The sequence below is a fragment of the Dromaius novaehollandiae genome, chromosome 1 (assembly GCF_036370855.1).
Source record: "Dromaius novaehollandiae isolate bDroNov1 chromosome 1, bDroNov1.hap1, whole genome shotgun sequence".
NCBI lineage: Eukaryota > Metazoa > Chordata > Aves > Casuariiformes > Dromaiidae > Dromaius > Dromaius novaehollandiae.
In genome coordinates this window covers 9,658,350-9,682,776 of record NC_088098.1, presented here as the reverse complement: position 1 = coordinate 9,682,776, position 24,427 = coordinate 9,658,350, and the positions used below count along the sequence as shown (strand labels likewise).

The window sequence follows — 24,427 nt, the reverse complement described above, 5'->3', positions numbered from 1 at the left end:
GTTGCCATGGGATTGCTGGCTACATGGGGATTTTTCTCTCTGGAGTGCTGTGCAAATTGTTTTCAAGCAAATGCAGCAGCTGGAGTTGAGGTAAACGATGTATTTGCATCATGCTTTTTTTTTTCCTTCCCCTAGGTTTAAATAGTGGCTCAGCTCAGCCAGAACTGGCTGAGACGTACTCGGAGAGACCGATTTCCAATCGGCACAAACTGACATCACGCGTTCAGTAGATTTACATCCTCCCAGGAGCCTGTTTTTAGTTTTTTCAGGGAGTGCTTCCTTCTTTTCAATGCACATGCTTTTCTTTCACAGAGATCTTTCTTATCATTGATGATATTTCATTAATAAAAAAAATGATTTTATTGGTGTCAGTCACTTCCGCATTGAATGTTGATCTCTCTTGTACTTAACGATATGCTGACATATTTTGCACTAACAGGATGATGCCTCTGGAGTTTAAATAAAATTGATTGTATTGCCTAATTGTACTGATTGATTTGTATTGCAAAATGTTGAAGACTAGAAGACAGTAATGTGTGGTGGTTTGGCCGGTTGTTTGAAGTCATTCTAGGTAAGCTTCATTTTCCGTAATGCTGTGACTCTGAATGCTGCTGCTGTTGGAAAGGTCTTTAAACGCAGAGTTGCTACAGCTGCCTTGGGAAGTCCCTGACCTTTCACTTGTCGGAGACTGGGAGAGAATATCAGGGAAAGGGTCCCGATACGCTTCCTTGGTTTTGCATTCTTCCCCAGGCTTCTGCTCCACGCTGCTGCTGGAATCCACACACCAACTCAGCCTGCCAGTCTTCCTTTTTAATATAAAACTAAGTCTCCTCCCACTGATGACCCACAGAGCTGCCCACACTCTGATGACACCAAGAAACATTTTGGTCATGTATTTGCTAAAACCAAAGAACACGGTGATTTTTTTTCCCCCAGTAAAAGAAGCTCTCAATAGTCTCGTTACATCCCAACCATGTAATTCTGGTGGGATGAAGAAGGAACTATTAAATATTGACTAGTTTGTCGGATGCCCTCAGTACCACTCCGTCCTCAATCTTCTCTGCGTTCAGTTTACATTACCTGGAAAGGACATTCTTCTCCAGGGGCTTCTTTCATTGCTTTCTGGCAGGTATTCTTTGCAACGTGCTGATTTATCCTTGAGACTCTGTGCTTCTTGGGAAGTGCCCTTCAGTTTTAATCATTTCTATTTGCTAATTTCTGTTTTTCATGTGCATCTTCTGTTTGTTTTCAGAATATTTCTCATTGCTTTGGGAAATGACCTAGAGAGGAGTATAATACCCCCACTAATTTCAACAGGCATCTTTTTATTTTGTTTCCATTCTGCTTGCAGACTGGATAGAGTACTAACTTCTTTTGTCTGCCAGTGTAATGGTTATATTAAGAAAAGCAGATACTTCAATGCTATCCTTTGCTGTGATGCTTTCTGTAGATTGTATGCACATTATAAAGTAATTCCTGAATAATTTTACTGCTATTAGGTACTGCTCTGTAGGAAAACATGGATTTCCAGCAGTTACTTAGTTCTCCTTTATGAAACTGTTAGCTGGGGATGCGGTTAGGAGAATGATCTGACTAAACAGCACTTCTTTATAGCAACTTTCATATCACAATAATCTGCATTTCTATATAGTCTTTCCTCTAAACATTTCAGCCGACTTTCCAAGAATTGTTTTAAATAGTTCTGTAAAGTATTCTTGTTTCTTTCTGTTATCACTAACTGTTTGTGCTTGGTTTTGTAGTGGTTCATCTGTATTTCCTACCTAGGTATTTCTGGGTAAGGGAAGGTTTGCACACATTTGCTTTCCCGAAACAATGCATGCTATTTACATTGGACATTTTTTACATCCATTTACATTTTCTTATTATTCTGGAATAAGGTATACATTCTTAAGGAAACCTATGTATGAAATCTCCAGTAAGCCTCGGTTTAAGTGCCATCCAGAGCGGCGACCTTAAGGAAGTCAGATTCTGAATGGCTCAGAACTGTGATCAATTCAGATACTGATTCTTTGCACTTAGCAGCCTCCGATGAGCCCATTAGGTTAAACTGCTTTTCAAGGTACCGGAGAACTGCCTGTCTGTGGTTCTGCTGTTTGAGGAGGATTACTACTGCTAAATCAGTCGAGGACTTTTGTTTGTTCTTTCATGAAAAAGACTGCATCTCTCTCTCCAAAAGTTTTGGAGATAATCTGGATGTCTCTTAGAGGTCTCTCTGAAAGGATATGGTGGTTAAAATTGATATAAAATGTCCGAGTACCAATTTATCATAATCATAAGAGGCTGAAAGCCATTTTGGCATAAAGCCACTGACCTTATCACCCAGACTGAGCATGCTATGACCCATCCTTGCTACCCTTATTCAGAAGTGCCTGACTGCTGGTAGCAACCCAACACACACTATCCCAAGCGTTGCCGCAGCCAGGGAATTGGTTGTAGTGCAGAGTAGAAGATGATGCAGTTATTGCATACACCCACATCTGGCAAAATGCTGACTTTCAGTCGTGCTGACTTTACTTTGTCTACAACAAAGATAATGAATTTATGTTAATAAGAAAGAGCTGAACTTACATTTAAGACTAAGTATTACTTTGCATTTTCATTTGCTACTGCAATTTCTGATCCTCATGGGAAATGATGCTGGAAGTCGCAGAAGTCCCCTCGAAATAAAACATAAGATGAGCGGATCATGTTTTCTCACTGGAATGAGTGGTCTCCTTTTTTATTCAGAGTTGGCTTCTGCTTTATCATCTGTGTAAATTGTCTGAGATAACGTAATGGGTGAGGATGCCAAAGAAATGCACTAACATTAATGCTTTGAGTTTAGTCCTGAGCCACTGAATTTTATAGCAACAAGATTAGCTGCTCTGATTTGAAATGTGCAGAGAAGTACCAATAGAGGGAAACCAGCACAGTTTATGAAGGTATCAGCAACTCCCAGCACACTCAGAGATGCCCCTGTAGAGTTCAAAGTGCTCCCTCTAAAGCCCATGTTATAAGCCATTGCCTGTGTCAGGAGGGTAGTAGAGGGCAGTGATATACACACACGTATGGCCTGGAGTCAAGAAAGCACTTAAGCACGTGAATAAGTCCACTTATAATGAGGCAAGCACTTAAGTCCATACTTAATGTGCCCCAGCACATTACAACATATAAATCTACAACTGCTACTTAGCACAAAAGCAATATAATTAATCTATATAGGTTCATGCACATGAAAAAATATAAGGATGAAAACCCACCATATTCTGGGACCTGGCCTGTTCCACGTTTCAACAACAGTCGCACTCTCCTGCCACCAGACTTGATTAGCTCTATTGCTCTGGCATGTGTCATGTCCCTTGTGCTTTCTCCATTGATTTCAATTATTTGATCTCCTACCTGTCAGGTAAGAAGAATATTGAGTCAGATAGAATTGCAGTAAAATGATTGTTTCAGAAAGAGACATAGTCAATGGATCACAGGTGACTTGAATGACAGACAGACACATCAAGGTAAATTTGTTCCTGTCTGTCTGAGGGATATTACTGGCAGATTAAATAACCTCCAAAATGGATTCTGAGTGTGGTACATCAAATGCTGCTCATCTGCTAAAATCAGTGTAATGCTTTTGTAACTTGTCTCATGTCTTTTGAATTGTTTGATATGTTGGAATCACTGGAAACACATTATCTGTGATACGCTTTAGCTTACAGTATTGCATAGGCCTGAAAAGACTGTTGCTGCATTTGATTTGCTGTTTTCATGTGGAAAAGAGAAGTTCCTAGTATAATCACCCAGGTCCATCATTTCAATATCCAAATCTTGGTAGCAAAGTTTCATACCAAATTAAGAGCTATTATGCAGAAAACTATTAAACAAAGAAAGGTTAGTAGCTATGACAGTCATGGCACAGATCAGGCAGACTTGTTAAGAGCTCTTAGGAGAGCATGTTTTCAGCTGTGTGTCCGTACTTGCTTCTTGCAAGCACAGCCCAAGGCTGAGGCGTCCAGTTAGAAGAGCGATCTCCAGAGCTCTCATTACAGATTGCTGCCACTGGTCTCCCAGCTGGCTGCCCAGTCCAAGTTAGATTCATTATTACTTTTCTACCTCCATTTCTATAGCTGTAAATTGGGGCATTGATGTCTGTATCTGCCTTCCACTCTTACCTTCCTCCCAGCTTTGCCTCCCACCGTGATGGGTCGGTTCTGCTCATCAAAGGTAACAACCTTTCTTTTAGTGAGAAGAGCTGGCTGTAGAGGCTAGAAACCTTCTCAGTGAGGAGGGGAGTGATTACTTCTTGCTGCAGCTGGTCAGCATGGCAGAGAGCATAGGTAGGAAGTAACAGCTGTACAGCTTGTTTGATGCTGGAAAATCACTACCACCCGCTTGCTTGGCAAAACAGTTAAATCAGCAACACAGTGAAGTAACAGGTGAGCCCTGAATTAGCAGTACAGCAGCCTTCAGAGCTAATATTTTGCAGCTGTACTGGTGAAGCCTCCAAGGCAGGTGCATCAGGGGACAACCTCAGCGGGGGCCCAGACCCAGGGCTGATTTCCCAGTGATGGGGCTGTGAGGGGAGCACAAGGAGCCCAGCGGGGGCCGGTTGAGCAGTACTGCGAGGGGAGCACGAGGAGCCCAGCGGGGCAGGCTCGGGCAGTACGTTTGTCCATGCCAGAGGAGCACATCTGCTCAGCAGGGTCACACCAGTCTTGGCCTGCGTCTACCTTACAGTGGGAGGAACTGTGCTATAGCCAATACCTTAACATAACACTACTGCATCCATCACAGAAAGGCTTTTAAAGAGACCATAAAGATTTCATGATGATGGGCACTTCCTTTTCATCTTGCAAGCCTGACCTGACAAAACCAGCTCTTTGGTAGCCTTGGACATTGAAATGTTTTCTGTTTTCCTTGTAACTATTGTACTTCTGTCAACCAGAAGTGTAATCCTTCAGAGGCTTTCCTTCCTTTCTGAGTCTGAAATATAGTGTTTACCAAATAAATGTGCATAATATGAAGTGTCAACAAGACTCATGGCATCAAAGAAAACTGGAAGAGATGTCAAGAAGTAGTCTAGTCTCTACTTTTGCTCAGAGACAGAAAGAGTGCTACTAAAAGCATTATAAGCAGTGTTTTTCAATAGGAATTCATACCTTGTCAATTGGAGTTGTAGCCTATTTTCAGAACTCTCCCAGGATACTAAAAGCAATCTATTCCAGGACTTTACTTAACTAAAAAGCCATTGATCTGAATAAAACCTCTCAGCCCAACTATCATGCTTTATAAATGCTGCACACCAAGCAGTGAAGAAAAAAAAAAGTGGTTATTTTGAAGAGAAAAGCCGTACTTCTGCAATGTGAATTTCTTTCTGAGGGGATTTTCTCTGCTAAGAGAAATGCATTTGGTCGTCCTGTACCATGCAGGATGCACTTTTAGACACTAATAATGACCTCCAGGCCACACTGAAAGGCCACACAGGTGCTCTTTGGTTAAGCAAGCATCTCCCGGGGCTTGGCTGGACGGGGCTGTTTGTATTATCCTGACGGCTCAGCCTTTGGAGACGTGGCAGGACGTGGTCTCTGCAAACACCAGGGGCCAAACCAGAAACTCTCCCTACCAGTTCTGCCACACAAAGACAGAAGACGGATTTATAGCACCTTCCCCACAAGACTACTACTAAGACAAAATACAGAGCAAATTCAACCTATCTGGGAAAAACTGCTTCTGAATGTCATGAAGCAATTAAATCCTAGTAGAAGAGTTTAAATGTAATTTTCCAGGCCAGGCTAAACACATATGAAAGTACACTCAAAAATTCCAAAGTCTTAAAGACAGCTCTTTTTTGTGCCATGTTGCCTGGATATACCATGTTTTGCAGAAGGTATATAAAATGATCTTGTTAGCATATTTTGAGAGAATAAGTGCCAGATTAGATCAGATGAAGGAGGTGTTTTTAACACTCCTTGATAAATAGTCTTTAAAATGAGTACTGATGAAAGCTGTTCAGAGCACGCATAGTCCTTCAAATAAAATCCTCTGCACTCCTGATCAGAAAGATAGAAAAAGATTTTAATACAGTTTAATATGTAAAAAGGTTAAGTTAATGTCACATTTTTCCCTTGCTGCCTGCTTTTCTTCTGTTCTTATTGGTCATTATGCAGGAACTATCTTGTATTAAAATAACTTTTTCTGTATTTCAGTGGATTAAATTTTTTTTTTCTATAGGCACCATGTAGCTGGTTTGATGGTTTCTTTTTTAATATAAAATCTTACGTGCAAATAACCTTGGAAAACTTAAAAAAGCCAAGTGTCTTGGTTATGTGAGTGAGTGAGGGAGAAGAGAAACAAGCTCTAAAAATTAGATACTCTGAAATTTACCTTAGAAGGTTTGAGACTGGCTTTAAAAGAAATAGTTGCAGGAGTGGTGAGTTAATTGTTTTCTGCGCATTTGTGTCCTGTGGCTGACTGATGTATAACTGAATTAGACTGCATTTGCAGCAGAGGCTCAGCTCTGATTAGATTAAAAAGCTATGTGGAAGATAAATGTTACAAGCACTCTCTCTCGCTCTGTCTCCTTCTCTCTCCCTCTGCTCAGCTGGCTATTTTCAGAAAGCAATAGGCCTGTCTCAAACCAAAACTTTCTTTTGAGACCCTTGACCTTCCTTCATATTTACGTGAAAGACAGAGCTCGCACACGGATCTGCACACACTGCTAGTGTAGGTCATTCACTGGGGAGGGGGAAAGACTTGGGTTTTGCTTCAGGAGTTTTTCTGTCTTTTTTTACTCCAGTGGTTGTTTAAGAAGAGATTGGATATACCCACATGCTGAAGATACACCCAGGTGAGGGCAGAGGCAAGGACAAGGTAAGGGTAAGCATAGAAACAGGCCTTGAAAGAATGCAGTTCCTTGCAGCGTGGCAGGAACAATTATATCTGGACCATCTGTAATAAAAGCTTGTTCGACATCCATTGAAAGGGATTCCTTAGCCTTCTCAGACTTGTTTAGTTTCATAGCCATATTATGTATTTTTCTGCTGCAAGTTGTGATGGAATCACAGAATGGTTGAGGTTGACAGGGACCTCTGGAGGTCCTCTAGTCCAGCTCCCCGCTCAAGCAGGGTCACCTAGAGCAGGTTGCTCAGGGCCATGTCCAGTTGGGTTTTGAGTATCTCCAAGGATGGAGCCTCCACAACCTTTCTGGGAAACCTGGTCCAGTGTTTGACCACCCTCACTGTAAACACATTTCTCATGTTGAAGTGGAATTTCCCGTGTTTCAGTTTGTGCTCATTCCCTCTTGTGTTGTCACCGGACACTGATGAACTCTTCTTTCCCATAGTGCATATGGAAAAACAACTGACTGCTATAATCGTATTTACTAATTATCTTTCTAAACAAGACTGCTATTATCTTGTATCCACATTACTCTCTTTTCAGGTTCAAAAGTCCATTCCTTTAGTTGTATTTCACACATCATGTTTTCTCTGTACTTCTCTTCTGCATTCTTTCCAATTTGTCCACAGTCTCCAGAAAACACGGTGTCCCAAATTGGAGATATTATTAAGCTAGGGGGTAGGCAGAGCTAATCAAAATGATGATAAAACTTCTCCCACGTTTTACACGTAACACTCTTGTGTTGTCTTATATAATGTTCCTGGAATGAGACTTTTTTTGCCTTTGTGTAACACATCAGATTTCAGACTCGTGGTTAGCTTGAATTCCAAGATTACTTACCCCCAATATTATTGTCTAGACAGTTATTCCCCGTATTAAATTGCACATCTTATTTCTCTGCCCTAAAATGAGCACAGTGCACTTCAGTGGATTTTATCATGGTGATTGCTTCAATATGAAAAGTTAATTTTGAAATCTAAGTCAGTTCCTCAAAGCACTTTTGAGCATTCTGTGAATAGCAGCATCTCGGTGTTAACAATCTCTATTCTATTATTTATCAATAGGTCTCCAGTTAATAGTGAAATTATTGAACTGAGCTGGTTTCATCACAGCCTCCTCAGAACCACACTTGTAATTTCACACTTGTAATTCCAGTCCAACAGCAATCCATTCAGAGCATTCCTTGAGAGTGATTGTTTTCAGTAACCACATTCAATTCCCTGTCTTGTTTCCGTGAATTTCGCACAAGACAGTGTTGAAAGTTAAAAAAGAAGGTGCCTCATAACTTCTCCTTCCCCTATTTCTACTAAGAAAGAAAAACAAAAAATAGAAATAAAAAATGAAAATTAGACTGATATGACAAGATTTGTTTTTCACAACTTCTGTGTTGGTGGGGGGTTTTTGATAACGAGTCACAGATTATTTTTGAGAATAAAAGTTAAATGAACTTGTCTATTTTATTCTGTTTGGGAAATAGGGGATGTTTTCCTTTCTGTAGTCTGCTACTAACTTTCTTGTACTCCATGAGCTCTTGGAGATAATTACTGGTAGTCTAGAAATTCCTTTTATTGGTCACTGAGCGTACATGAACATCAGCAGGTCCAGCTGACTTGAATCTAAATATTTTTGAGGCAGTTTTCTCTTCATTCTGAGCTATGCTTATTTCTTTTGGTAGGACTGATACAGTAAGTATATGGTTTTTCTGAACTTTCTGTTATGAAGACCGATACAATGAAAGCATTGAATATTTCAGCTTTTTCAGCACTCGGTAAACTGATGGACCTACACTTTCTCTTTCTCTGTATTTTCTTGTTGCCTTTTTGTTTTCCTTGCATACTGCCTGGATATTGTTCTGACACATTTAATCTTCCTTCTGCATCTAACAGGGCACCAGCCACCTAACAGGTGTTGCAGCATCAGGTTTTGGATGTCTGAATCTTTTACTGGGTATGACCCTGTGGCATTAGCTCCTTTCATGGAAAGTGACTCATTTGAATATCAGACCATTATTTTTAAGAGGCATTTCAGCAAGCTGCCTTACATGAAGATATAAAGCTTTTTGCATGAAACACCAGACTATTTTAAAAGATAAACTTTAATGTAGCAACATTATCATTTTGCATGGCATCTAGTTTCCCTGTCATTTTACACTTTTTAGATTTCATTTTTGTCAAGAAATTAACATAAAAAATAATTCCCAAAGCCTGGAGAATTAGCCATCCCTAAAAGTATACCTTCAGCTCCCATGCCGTACAGGTGCAATTTTTGCACGATAGCCTGAGAGGAAAACCGCATCCTAATCGCCAAGCTTTAAATCCACAAACAGCTCAGAAAAATCTTGAGTGAAGCCCTTGAAAGCCAATATTTTAATCTCACGCAGCCATAGATTGCCTTCAGCCCTGTAGAATAAGCTTTAATTCGAAGGAGTCTTTGCAGGGGACCTGGGTGCTGAGCTGTGCTAATTCTTCCCCTGACCCAATGGCATTCAATAAAGAGAAAGCTTCTCTGTTATATGCTTACAATGTGCAAGTGCAAAGTAAATGCCGAATGCTTTTATTTCCCCTTAATGCTTTTAAAGTTGAATATTAATGATTTAAATATAATTATGAAAGTAGTTTGTGTGTATGGGAACTGTCTCTTAAAAAAGTCTGTTTCAGTTCAAGTTAATTCAGACTCTCCATCCATGCGTAAGAACAACTGAGCTATAAAATTGGGCAGCATGTTTTCTGGCAATAATGAGAAGATAATATTCCTAAGGAGTGTTTAAGTGACATCACTATTGATAGGTTAATTAGAAAGAAAATTGTAAAGCTTCCCTGAATCATTAGAATAAAGTGCCTCTAGTGCATGAGAGTTTTGCTGCAGACTCTTTGTTCTACCCATATTTTGTAGTAATTAGTATCTGTCTTGTTAAAAAAGCCGATCAGCACACACAAACAGAATTTCAGAAGTAGGCGAAATCAGAAGGAAATACATACAGCTTTAATGTAGCTAAGAGTTTTTTCCTTGTCCAAATGTACTTTTAAACAACTGATGATAGCCTCGTGTGCGCTTGTCTCTGCTAGCGTGTGAGGAACAGTCTCTAAGCAGGTACGCAGTTCCACTTTGCACAAAATGAAATTAATTGCATATGCATGTTTTCATTCTATGTTAAACGAGGAACTCTAATGATAAAAGCAGCCTCAAATGATTTGTGCAGAGGGCATTGCTATCTGTCATTTTATTAATGCATTTTGTAATTAAACCTCAGGAAAGAAATTAATTACGCTTAATTCCTTTTTTTATGGGCATTCTATTTTTATAACTGAAACACTTTTTGCATGTTATTTGTTGTTGTTATTATTGTTAATGAGTCCAAAAGGCTGAGAGACTGAGCTTGGAAATCGAACAAAATAGCAACTCCAGAACATCTATTTTGGTAATTTTCCAAATACTGTCAAGCCCTAAGATCACTGCCTGGAGTCAGGCACTGGCTGCACAGCTGCTGTGCTCTCCTCGCAGCCGAGAATTCATACTGCATCAGGATCCCACGTGCAGTGTGCAGCCTGAGCAAAGCCCTCCAGTATTTCTAGTTTGGGGCTCCCTCAAGTGTATTTCAGCTATCTGAGCATGGCTTTCTCAGTAAGAGACATAGCACTTCGGGGAAATTACAGGAGTGTGTCCCATGGCCTTTTGAAGCAACCATCCATGGAAGTTTTGAGTCACAAACTCTTTTTCTATGGCTGACCAGCTCTTCAAGCAGGGAAGACCCCGAGCAGCCGCTGCTCCTTCCCACCTGAAATGCCTGCCTCCCTGGGCCTGCAGAAAACTCTTGCCTGCTGCCTGGAAAGGCAAAGGCACAGGGCAGAGAAAAGAGGGGCCATAGGACATGGACTGAGCTGAGCTGGTATAGTGCAAAAATGGCTTTCACGCCACTCCTCAGCAGGTGGTCTAGCTTTTTTTTCACCCACTGTTCACCTTTTTCAGAGAGAGGGAGAAACATGCTAAAAGTGCTATTACAGATAGAAAGCTTGGAAACTGGAAATTGTGCATGACAACGTCTGGGGAGAATGAGGAGTGCATGAGAGAGAAATGGAGTTTGCAGTGGTGGGTGACTAACAGGACAGCAAAGGGGACTTTTGGTACTATGGAAGAGGTGCCTTCTGCAGCACTGCTGCAAAATAATCCATACACATGGGAATTAAACATGTCAAAGATAAAAGGAAAAGTCATCATCTTACCAGAGTTAATTGATATAACATAACTTTTTTTTTTAAATACAGCCAGGATGACTCAGTGTAGCATAATGTTAATAGCATGTACTTTCATGGATGGGACACAGTAGAGATTGTTAAAAAGGAAGAAGAAATTTGCTGGTGTCTTTTTGATGGTCTCAGCCAATTCCCATTGAACAAAAGCGAAGCAAACCCAAGAGCTGATCAGCAGAATTTAAAGACCCTACGCAGAAGCCTAGGCACAGGTGTTCATGGAGGCTGCTTCCAAGCAGGGAAACAGAAGAGAACAAGAGTTCTGATAAACCACAAAAAGACTTGGAGGAGAAAAATGCTAAAAACGTAAGAGCTAATCATAGCAGTGTGGAGCCTGACAGAGACCAGATGATCTCAAATGGACGTAAGGCAGAGAAGGCCACAGAGAAAAGCAATCTGAGTTCTTTGCATCAGTGTTCACTAAAGAGGAGGGCAGCAAAATGCCTGCAAAAGGTCTGCTCAGCACAGGGCTGAATCTGAGGAACTGACTCCAATTGAAGTGCCAGTGAAAGGGTTTTAGAAGACATTGATGAACTGAATAGTAAGAAACCACCACAGGTAGATAGTATTCATCCATGACTGTACAGGAATTTGGATATGAAGCTGATGAACTAGTAGCTACAGGTTGTAATCTACTGTTTAAATCAGTAAATTGCGTAGTAGAAGAGGAATGGAAAGTGGCAAGTGTGACACCAGTCTTTAAGGATGGTCCTGGAAACTAACCAAGTGAGTCTGATGTTCATTCCAGCAGTCTGATGGAAGCAATAAGAAGTGTTAGGATTAGCTGGCATATGGATAATTATGATATACTGGGGAAGGGTCAGTGCGGCTTTTGTAGAGGAAAGCCATTCCTCACAAATCTATTGCAGGTCATTGACGCTGTCAATGACGATATAGATAAATGGAATCTAGTCGGCACACTGGCATTTTCAGAAAGCTTTTAACACAGTTCTTCAGTAAAGGCTCTGCTGTGCGATGAGAAAGAATAGTGTCTTCTAGATAAGAGATGAAAATACAGGAAATAAAAGCCTGAAATAAGTGGTCAGTTTCAAAATCAAGAGACCTTACCATATTGGTTCAGCATATTTAAAAATGGTATGAAGAAGAGGTTGAAGATTGAGGTGATAAGATTTAGAGGCAACACAATACCATGCAGGATTGTCAAATCTAAATTTAATGTTAAAAGCTGTGAAAAAGATAGCACAATACTGTGTATTAAAATAGCAGGTGAAATTCAATGGTGATAAGTGTTAAGTGCAGAATATGTGGAAAATTACATACACAATAACTCTGAATCAACCATTACCCCTGAAGAAAGAGATCTTGTAGTCCTTGTGGTTAGTTCTCTGCAGATGTTAGCCCGGTCAGAAAAAGCAAACAGAATGTTAACTATTAGGGAAGGAATAGAGAATAAAGGAGAAACCATCATTATGTCATTCAGGAGCACCAATATCATGAAAACTGCAGGTTGTTCTGGTGCTTCCGTCTCAAAAAGAACATGCTAGATTGAAAAATGGTTTGGAGAGAGCAGAGGAGGTTGGTCAGAGGTAAAGGACAGCTCCCTTATGAAGTGAAACAACATAGACTGGTAATCTTCAGTGGGAAAAAAGTGGGTAGGTATGATACAGCTCAATAAAAGAAGGAATGATACAGAGAATGAAGAAGCAATCTTGAGATTGTTACATTGTAGCTGTAAACAAAAAAAAAAAGAATTTTTTTTCAAACAGTGCAGCATTTAACTTTGGAATCCATTTTGTATAGTATATCAGGGATTTCAAAAGCACAAGAAGATTCAAACAAATGATTAAAAAATAGCGCTTGCTACTAAGTATAATGGCCTGGAAGAAAATTCTAGCATAGAAAATCTATAAACTGCTGATTGCCAGGGACTTGGATGTTGTTATATCTGGTGAAGGATCATTTCATGCTTGTCCTATTATTTACACTCCTTTCCTAAGCATCCTCTACTTATTCTTGTTGGAGAGAGGGTACTAGGCTGGCTGGGCCTTAGGTGTGGGTCTAATATTCGTATTCTTTCACCTTCAGAAGTGATATCTTCCAATTCCTACTTGCAGTTGTTTGGGAGATACAGAAGAGCAGCTGTCTCTGCCATCCCTGTTGCTGGATGATGTGTTTCACTTCTCAGAGCTACCATTTGGTGTGTTTTACATTTGTTTCTAATACTCTCAATTCTTAATTTCTTAAAGTTAGAGGTAATTCATTTTGTAGACCCAGAAAACTTTGTAGATCTTCCATAAAATAGAAGTTTGAATATGGTGCCTGCCTGCCAATTAAGTATTCTATTCATAAAATATTATATTAAGCCATTTGAAGTAAGATTATTAACTCAATGTTCTTTTTCATAGCTGGCTACAAGGATTTTGTTATTAGGCATAGAATTACAAAGATGCTTTGAATGTAACAAATTGAGAACATTTTTGAGAGAATGATGTTAACTACACGCGTGAGAGGAGTATTCTTTGTATTTTCACCGTATCTTTCTGCAAACAAATTCTAAAAAACGTACTCTACTTTTTAAAGAAATGCTGAATTCACCTACAGTCTTGATTTATTAAGCTTTTAGACTGTCAAAATGTATTCAGTATCCCTGAGGATCTCATTTTGCATTTCTTTGTTGTGCAGACACAAGAATGTTGATCAGTGTTATGTCTACATGTCAATACAGTCTTCCCTGAGTTCTGCCAATTACCATAAACCAGCATGCCAGCTCATCTTATCATAGGCTGTCCTACAGATAATAAGCTTGAGTATCCCAGCTGAATTCCCAGAGTTCAGATCAATCACACCCAGTCTCACTGCAAGTGAAGTTGGACAGTGATGTATGTAGTAGGGAATTGGCATGTGAATGAGATTACCCCAAAGGGACATGCAATTCAGAGGGAAAGCATAGCTAAACATCTTTCTGTACTGTTCAGATGGATCACAAATCACAGAATAAAGGGAAGGGGCTAAGAATGTCTTTGTCTTTATGTCCCATTGTAATGACAGTGTTGACATTCACTGAACATTTACTATGGAAGTAAGATTTATATTGCAGCATAAAGGAAGCCAGGTATGTGGCAGGATTTAAGAGTAAGCGCTACTTATGTAGAAAAGACTGGCTACTTAACTGACATGAATCACACTGTGGGCATTTATCATTCAGATACATGCACAAGACCTGGTATCTTTTAGCCAAACAGAAGCTAGCAGGGCACTGTATGCTCCTGAAGCAACCTTGTGTCCCATATGTGCGGGCATAACATCCTTTTTTCTTCTGTCTAAATTGTAACGAATTTCAGTGGGATTTCTGACAGCCTTCTCAAGCCCTCACTCACTTTGAGCACTTGTCAGCTGTGAGCACTCAGCAGCTGACTTCCTACTGCCCTCGGCACACCACCTGGAGATGACCTTCCTTGCTGGCTGCTCTCTGCTGCTAGGATCTACCACTGCTCCTCTCACCATTTTGCTTGCTGTGACTAGCATAAACTTGCAAGAGGCTTTCCAGCTGCAATATCCTCTTTTCTCCAATATTTGAATAGAAGACTTCATTGCCTTTTAAGAACTGGAGACTTGCACAAGTCAATGTAAGCACTGTTTCTCAAAGGCTTCATTTTTCTTTCTGTTAGCATCCAAAACAGGAATCCAAAGTTTGCTATGGCAAAAAATTAAGCATTACACTGCTCAATCCTGTGTTTATTTTTAGATACTGCGATTGTCCCAAATGCTTGTAAGAAGGCTGATCAAGCCATTCTTGCATTCTTCCCATTTCTTTGCTGCAGCATTCTTGGTTGGATAAAGAAATGTCTGTATCTGTCATCTACTAGCTCTACTGTGTGACAACTGCTTTTGTCTATTTTTGATACTTTTTGCTCTAGTCACCATCAATTGAGCCTCTAATTCTTTCTTGCTGTATCTATGGACTCCAACATCTGGTGTATTCCATTGGAGACTGTAACAAATAACCCTTTAATGTGGAGCTAATCAGAGACAGGACAGCCCCAACAAACACTCAGTTCTTCATTAACAAGAGACCTAGGTGAGGCCTCTATATCAGTGAGGAGACAGTGCAAATCATAGCAACAACCTCATAAAGAATTTCACTTACTGTAGAGTAAGAAATCATTCATTCTTCCTTCCTGAGCTCTTAGTGGATAATCTCTGACAGAAAACAATCAGTCCTGTAGATGGTCAGCGCTTTTTCACATTTATCTCTTCTCAAAGGGCTACAAAAAGCTGAGATAACTGTACAGAGACTTTGTTCTGGAGAGATAAAACAAATGTAGCAGTAATGTGTGGAATCACAAAACTTAAGAGAAAGTATCTGTACGTGAACCTAAAGAAACTGTATGTGATCGCTAGAGAGTATTTCTGGTTAAAGTTTAGCTGTGGAATGGGAATTTCTTAAGCTTGGATTTTGTTTTCTGAGAAATAAGACAATAGCTACGAAAGATACTTTTTAGAAAGAATGATGATACATAACACACAATGATCTGGGCTGAAAAGAAGTGTCTGTGGAAGCTGTATTTTGTTCAAGTCTCAGATTGGGAATGATTCCTTAATTGATGGAAAGAGATGCCTTTGATCTTCTAAAAACCTAGAAATCATGTCAGCTAAAAATGGATACACTGATAAAGTGACTAGATGAACACTAAGCTAAATGTGTGGTTTCACCCAAAAAGCAATCAAAGAAAGTCGAAATGGAAAAAACCCGAGATGAACACAGAAGAAAAAGACTTCGGCTTTACATGATGTTAAAGCCTTTCTAAACGCTTTTGGGACATAATTACCTACAATTGCTCTGAACTTTACCTGCATTTCAGCTCTGCCCCAGTATCCAGGGTACAACCTCACTGGTACTTCCCGGAATTGCTCAAACAATTTCTGGGTGCCTGACTTGAGGTGTCCACGCATGCTCAGGAGTGTCCCGCTCTGGGGAGACAGGCGCATAGCTCTTGTTAAACTCCACTGTTATGTGGAGTTTAGACAGTCCAGACAGACTGCTGCCTAGATATTGCCTATTCCTTGAGAAGTCTGAAAAGCTAGTCTTGATCCTAACTACTTTCTCCTGGGAGATGTGCTTAGCAACAGTCAACTTTTACATGACACCCTACTCTTTAAAAGCCTGGTCTCTAGGCTCTTCTGCCAAGATTTCTGAGGGGACTTAAACTTGGGTGTCTCATGGCTTAAAAGAAGGCTTAAATATCAGATTGTTAGTTTCATGGGTGCTCTGTACCTCGTTGCAAACAAGAATGAAAAAGTCATGCTGTTGGAAGGAAAAAATAAAAGGAATTGCCCAACCTCATGTTTGGGACACTTACAAAGGGGGAAATGTTTCCTTCCAGATAAGACAGGCTCCTTCTTGTGCGATTGCCTTTATGCTTGAACATTGAATTCTCTCTTTTTGCTAGGAATAACTGTGATGTAGGAGGGTGAAGTTTCTTGAATAACTATGAGGAAGGCTGGTGGGAACTGTTTTATCATGAGAAGGGATGAAATACACAAATTATGCTAGTTTTCAAAATCCAGTGAACTTGGCCATAACATAACTGGGCTACTGTTGTAAGGAGAGTCTCACTGTGCTGCTCACTCAGCAAATTACAACAGCCCAAAGCCACAAAAATTCCTGCGGAACAACAGCACAGATGTTCACAGTCAACACTGTAGAAACTTCCTGTACCTTGTGCTTAGTTTTAGTGCCAGATCTGTACAACTGAAACACAGAGAGATGCACAGGCAGCAGGAAAAGCAGTAAACAGGAGAAAAGAATGAAGAGTCAATGGAGGACTGCAAAATGAAAGATATAAAATTCCACAGTCTACTTGTATTTCAGAAGTCTGTTTTGCAAATATATGAGAAAAATCTGCAAAAGAATGAGAAAACTAATGTAGTATTAGGAGATACGAGAAGGCTAGAGATAGGGCTAACTGGCATATGTGGACTGAGAAAAATGAGTTGACAAGCCAATGAAACTAGAAATGTCAGAGATGAGAAGTATGACTTTCATGGAATAAGTGAAAAAAAAGGATGTAACTCACCAAGTGACAAGATGACACAGATGTACCCTGTGTATAAAAAGCACATTGCACCCTCATTCTTCATGAATTTCATATTTGCTAAACGCAATTGTGCAAGATACTCTGTATCTTTGCAGCCCTCAGCTACGGGCTCTTTGTACTTTGAAGCTGGTTTCAATAAGCCTGCTGCCTGGAAGAGATATCATTCAAGGCACTAAAAGATCTGTTGATCATATCTCCCACGTCTAGCAAACACTATGAACATCCTTAACAATTCTCCTGAGAGCAGTCAGTAGTTACTCATCTCTAAGGCAGGAAGGGGTAGAGATTTGCAGGCAGGAGTAAGCTGATCATTGTTCTCAACATCAGACAAGAAGAAAACTATGAGTTATCATGAGCCTCATCTTATTTAAAGTAAAATTGTTACTAGTACAGTTTGAATCTTCAAAGGCTGGGGGAACTGTGCTCCACTTTAACTATTATGTCCCTCATCTCTGGTGACTGACCTAACTTCCTTAATATTATTATTAAAGATAATGTGTACTGTAATCTTGCCCTACTCTGAGACTAAGCCTTGCAGCTTTATTTCCAGTACCATCATCATTTGTCTTACCATCAACTAGTTTCACAATTTTTCCCTGATGTTAGGATTACTTGGGAACTGGAGTCCTGATGTGCCCTGACTCTGACCAGTTCTGGATATACGATATCAAAGACACTAATATTTCTCCAAACATTTCTCCTAGTTCTTTTAATACATCCTTATCTTATATGGAGCACAAATATGGTCCTATTCACCTCTACTTTCCTTTTTGCCCTGGTGAAGTGTGGACAGAGCCTTGCATATCTGCTATTCCCTTATATTGAAGAAAGGTGGGTGGAGATAAATTCAGACCTCCCAGTGAGTCTTTATGCCACTTTAAATTTTGGATTTATTTTTCTCCTATAGTCATTTCCTTAAATCTAATGAAATGCTTCTTCATTACTCCTGACTTGTAAGATATCTCCCTCTTTGTGAAAATTCATTTAGTTTAATAGAAGCACTTTGAGTCACTTTTTTAAAGTACTGTAACCCTTCACCAAAGAAGCCCTCAGAATTAACCATTTTACCTTGACCTGTGCTCAGCTAAGGGAATTAATAGTGGGCTGTATTAGCTTCCATTTCAGTAGTGAGGTACATCTCCACAGAGGCCTTTTGCAAGAAATCTTCATATCTCTTATCCAAGTTTACAATGAAGTCCTGCCGAAATTAATTCAGTTATATGACTTGGTGTGTGGGTTCATATGAAGTTACACAGTTATGGCTCTGGCTCTCCAAGACTTGCTGAGGATAGGTTAGCAACCATGGGCGCAGAAGACTTATCTCACAGAATCACAGAATGGTTGAGGTTGGAAGGGATCTCTGGAGATCTTCTAGTCCAACAGTCATCTGCAGAATCTCTTCTTGCAGTAGACTTCTGGCTCCTTTGGTGGACATTTCCTTCCCATATCTGGTGACAGACTCATCCAAGTCAGATTAAGATGTATGTCTAGGCTTTCTGCAGAACCCGAGTCTATGAGCCCAAATAAAAGTCTCAGTGCACAAAAAATTACTAGGACTAAGAACAGTGTATTTACACTGCAAAGGTTTTACAATTGTTTTTAAGGGAATCACATGCCAGACCTTAAGAGATAATGCAGTATCTACACAGTCAGACAGCAGAGGACCCTTGGGTAGAAAAGCAAAGTGCTGGTGAGACTGATGAGCTTGGTATGATACCATCTCAGCAGTTTTCCACCTTTCAGGTTCCCAGAACAATTTGGCAGAAAATGGAGCAGAAAGCTCCATCAGTCATGAAGGGGAATTAAGGACTGTTTTAGACCTTGTATTCCTAAAATGGTGAGTTCATCAATTGATTTATTTCCAATATGAACACAAAGTGTCTAGTGTGCCATTCCCAGTGAGAAGGAAGATAAGACTTTCTGGTTGGAAATGGAGAAGGGACAAGAAACTTTTATTACACCTTTTTCCCCATTCCATCAATCTTTTCAAAGCCAGACAGTTCTGGCAGGGCCAATGGAAGCTGGTCACTTCCTGTGCTTTGCTCTATTTAATCTATCAGTCATTTCTCTCCTCTGCTTCCAAGCTTCATTGGAGTTTATAAGGGTCTGAAGATTAAATTAAAAGTGTCATAAGGATGCTTTAATTTTGATTTTATTTTCTTCCTATGTTTTCATCATTGTCATTTGGTTCAATTTCTCTTGGCTCTCAGCAGAGGTATCTCGTATTCCTTTCACACTTATCTTCCTCAGTAATGTCTCTATTTTATTTTACAACAAGTAGTTTCATAGTAGTTCTTTATTTACATCCAATCTTAAATTTCACTTCTTAAAATTTGTACTCCATGGTTGTGATGCATAATGCTTTTGTATGTATTTAGACCTCTAAACCTGTTGAATGTGTACTGATAAACTTTCACATTTTTTATCACATATGCAAATGGAACATAACTGTTGGGCTCATCCCATCACTAAGGTTTTGCAGTGCCCACTAGCACAGAGTACAAAATGCAGACTAATTTGCTTATCTGAAACTGTCTTCAGTTACAAGTTGCATTTCCTTAACTACACAAATTTATAAACCCACTACTACAGATGTAGCTCTATCACTGTGAAGGTACTTTATATGCTTTTATTTATTTTTGTAAAGAAAGAAGATTTATAACAACATAAATGTGCCTTTATCAGGGCTTTTGTTGGCTATAACTATATTGACAATAAAATATCTGTGGAATATGTTTAGTAATTAAACCTACAGGTTTTAAAGGTAACATTTCATTCTATCATCTATTTTTTTCAACAGCTTAGCTGCTTAAATTTTTCTTTCTTGGCTTGGTTAGTGGGACAAATGGTGGTGTTATGTGTATTATTTCTATAAGCAAGATGTGCACCTCATTTTGTCTGCTTGATGTTTTTCTGCAAGGCTGACAGTTAAATCAAAGATGGCTTTTCAAGGAGGAAGAAACAGGGAGCAAAACCATGACAGAGATAAGTAGACCATGAGAAGAACTATTAGCTGGGAAATGCCCCGATAAGATCCTACCACATAAGCATCCAGTGCTGAAAGCCTAGGATCAGAGATTCTGAGCTTTACAGGCGACGGTATATGAAGTGAGAGGGACTGAACAATTTTTGCGTGTTTCCCATAGAGACGCACCTATGAAACAGAGAGATACAGAACTGCAGCGAGCAGGCGGGGTCTCCCAGGCAAGAAGTGGGAATGAACCTACATTATTGATCGAGGATGTAAACTTAGGAAGTGAGATATGGGTACAGAACTCAGTTTCTTTTGCTCATCTTCCTATATGCACTATTTCTTTCTGCAATTAAATGCATTTTTTTTAGCTTTTGTTTTGAAGCAGCTGTTATTGTGCCACTTCTGTCAATCAGTTACAGGTCACTGGAGATAAAGGTCTTGCAAGTGCCAAACCATTTGTGACTGTCAGGTTAAAATGGCTATATCAAACAGGAGAATATAACCCAAGGCTCAATGACAGGGCTGGAGGGGAAAACTGATTCTGAGGAACAGCATTTTTAGACTGGAGAAAAAAAATCTAAGGTACAACTGCCTGGCCAGATTAACACTTGGCTTTGTATAGTAGCTATATCAATAAAAAAAGCTTTAAAAGAAGTTATTTTAGAAAATAAATTAGCATTTTTCATGATAAGACATGAGGTTTTCCTAATGAAATTGAAAAGAGCCATGTATTTATATCCACACTTCGCATACTTAGGCTGTGCACAAAATAGATAGTGTAACTTTATTTCTGTGGTAGTATTCAACTGATGCAGAGATTTTAATAGACCAGATTTTTTGCCTGATACAGCTTGAAATGATCCCTCTTGAAAGCTATCGTTCTTCAAAGTCTGCAATCATAGCCATATGTTTCCAAACATGTGATTCTAGAGCTTATTAAAAACATAACTCTTTTTTCCCGATCTTTAATTACGTTATGGCTAATAATGTATATCTTGATTATGTTTTTTTGTTAAGAACAACTAACTACAATAGTACTACAGTAAAGAGAAGAATGAAAACACAAGTGAAGACATTCTTGAGGGTTTTTAATTTTTTTTTTATGTTAGTTGCAGCATGAATTCACCTATATTGCGCACAATAAATACTGTGGGAGTAGTTCTCAGTTACTGCTTGACTGCCGGGGTTGCTAGCCAAAGGGACTCCTTGTGCTATTGCTTCCTTATGCAAGCTCCCAGCGCCAGGGTTTTGAACTCCATGGTGCAACTAAGGACTAACTGAATTCTAAAATTCTACAAAGTGGGCGAATTAAGAGTGATATGAAACACAGTAAGAAATCCTGTGTCATATGCAGAAGGTCTCCGTCTGTATATAAAGTCTCGCAACTGCATATTTACATTGATCACAATGCTCTTTAACTATATAGTCAGACTTGATGAGATTGTCAGCCCTGTGAAACAAAATCTGTTTAACAGCCACGACCTTTACAAATCTATTACTCCTGTAATAGTGATAATTCAATAGTAAAATAGTAGTAAAGCACAATTTCCATTACCCATCTTGATAATTAAATATTGGTTCAACAAAGTTGTACTAATCAGATATATAAAGAAAAATCTTCTGTGTAGATTCTTGGTGGATTCTTACCTGTGGATTCCCCTACTCCTTTTTTTGCACTCACTAATCTGTAACGTATTAATATGCCTTGATAACTTTATGCCTCTCCTTTCATACAACTGGGCAGATTAAAAGCATCTATTTTTGATAAGGTTATTTTTCCTACACAGAACATACATTTTTTTTATTATGGAATTTCTAAGTGGATACTATGATTTTATTAAATTTGGTATTTGAATGTGTTGTTCTTACTACTTCTACCAATACAGGGCTCCAATGCACTAAGACCCATACAAACAAATAGCGAAAGTTGATCCCTGCAGACAATATTGAATAATGTCGATAAACAAAGCTGCCAAGTACTAGGAAGGCAATTTGCTTAAATTAGTAAAATAACACAGACCAGATTCTAGGTTTCATAACTGTCACATGAGTGTCATGTATTTACCACTTTGCTTTTGCGATTAGTGAAGTAACTGTTAATTATGCTGATAATATTATCAAAGAAGTACCAAATTCATTGATAGAGATTTTAAGGCTTAGATACAAATGACAGAATAAGGAGAAAAATGTACAACAAAGCAAAATGTACTATCAACAAAATCTAATATATTTATTTCCCCAAAAAACTGTACAGACCTCCTATTTATTTCAAGTGATTTCCCAAGTCTTCCAGGACAAGTTTATATTATCAGAATCGTTTGGCCTTGGTTCTTTAGAACATATTCGGAGGTGAAAAAACTGCCTTCTATTTGACCCCATTACCAAATATGTCTACTACTTAAATACAGTTCACAGAAACTCTTACAATGCATTTCTCATAATTTTTGAAATAGGCTCAGTTCAGAAGAGCAAAATTACTCACCCTCATCCTTCCATTTCTTATTGCTGGTCCGTCTTCTGCTAACCGCAACACATACAAATCCATTTTGTACTCCCTTCCTCCTCGAATGCTAAACCCAAAACCTTTGGCTCCCTTCTCCAAATCAACAGTGAAATAATCAAAATCCTATATAGACAAATAACAAATGAAGCACAGTTAACCATATGAATTTGAATAGACTGGTTTACATTCAAGAAAATACATCTCTTGAGATGCACAGCTACCCAACTAATATATGCAAATACACCTTCAAAGTACACTTCTGCACTGGCAAGGGGAGTGAAATCAAGAGTGCCTATTTCGGCCATTAAAAAGAGACTTTAGCAAAATGTAGATGCCTAAGACTAACTTATGCCGAAAGGATGTCATCGAGCAGTTGCTTGGTACCTAAAACTCTCTAGGCTGGTTCCATATTCACCTTCGATACAATATTTTCATGGTAGCCAAGTGTGTTTACGTCTATGCAGAAGTGCTTATTTGGCAAGCGGGGAAGCAGGCAGTTCCTGCATAAGGACCACAGCAACCCAGAATTAGCAGGAGAAACGTCACCTAAGATCCCATAACGCAACATGGTCAGCAGCTCGGACTGCAAGACGTTCACACAGGGCAGCAACTCTGCTCATGGCAACTAAAACAGGTGCCTTAAGGAGAAGGTGGAAAGTGGAAGATCCGAGTTTGACCCTTTGAGTTTGACCCTTGATCCTGCAGGGACTGAGATTGGTCTCTCCAGCTTTTCTTTGCTAAACCCTAACTGACACCACCATCGAGGGGTCTGGGCAGGAGCCTGCTCCGTTGCCTCTGATCCATCTGCAGCCCTGAGTGCAAGGGCATCAGCACGAAAGCAAGAACAAGCTTGATTTGTGCAGACCAGTGGTTAGAGCATTAACCTGGTGATTGTGAGAAACATGCAGCCGAGGCATTTCTCGGACGCTAAGAAGCATCTTCTAGGACACGGGCACAGGGACAGGTATTTGCTTTTTAGATGCTGGAATGCCTAATCTTTTCAGAAGGTCCTCTGGATCCCATTCAGAAATTCGGATATTTTCACTGATACAGTTTATGCATCTGGCTCTGAAAATATGGACATAAATGCGACATCTACATATGGTTTCAGCACACAGTGTCCAGAATTTTAATATTTTTCTGACCTCTGTTTTTATCTTCCTTTATGTAAGGAGAAAGGAGGGCTTTTTTCAAAGTCTGAATTTTGGGCTAATTCCTGAGACCTTCTGAGCGGTCAGTAAATGTTTGTCATCAGCAGAGTCTTGTCCAAGGTGAAGTAATGATTCATCTAAGGTTTATTTTTGGAATTTGTGAGATCATGCCTAGTGTCAAAGAAACTAGTTGCACAAGCTAGTTTCTGCTCATACAATTACTAGCAGAAAAATAATTTTATCAGTTAGGATTTACCTTTAATGTTTTCTGTATTTTTTTCCAATTAAATAAAATTTTCATTTTCAACAGTGCTGTAGAAATGCATTTTGGCCTAACTACATCCACTGCATGATGACTGGATTATGCTCCTGGGAAACAAATACCTCCCCTGCTGCAGCAAGGGCAGCCTATTTTGGAACTTCTATTTCAACTGTCCAGTACCTTAAAAATAGCATTTATTTAACATTGTAGTCACACAGTTATAAATGCAGTGTTATTTTATAGATGGCATAGTTCTTCATTAATAGTAATGATTCTGAATTAATTTTCTCTACAGAGAAATAGTAGCTCAGAGGTGTTTTTTTCTTCTCTACTGTCAGCT

General features: G+C 39.4%; 1 protein-coding gene across 9 annotated transcripts in view; it reads right to left on the bottom strand.

Annotated features, from left to right (window-relative positions):
• The window catches only part of MAGI2 (membrane associated guanylate kinase, WW and PDZ domain containing 2), a 743,930-nt gene that overhangs the window by 20,245 nt on the left and 699,258 nt on the right, over window positions 1–24,427 (bottom strand). For all 9 annotated transcript variants that reach the window (XM_064505113.1, XM_064505115.1, XM_064505117.1 and 6 more), the window contains 2 exons: window positions 22,654–22,797; window positions 3,261–3,399 (listed from right to left, as the gene is read on the bottom strand). In XM_064505113.1, coding sequence (XP_064361183.1) covers window positions 3,261–3,399; window positions 22,654–22,797 — 283 coding nt within the window. The remainder of the gene's footprint in view (window positions 1–3,260; window positions 3,400–22,653; window positions 22,798–24,427) is intronic.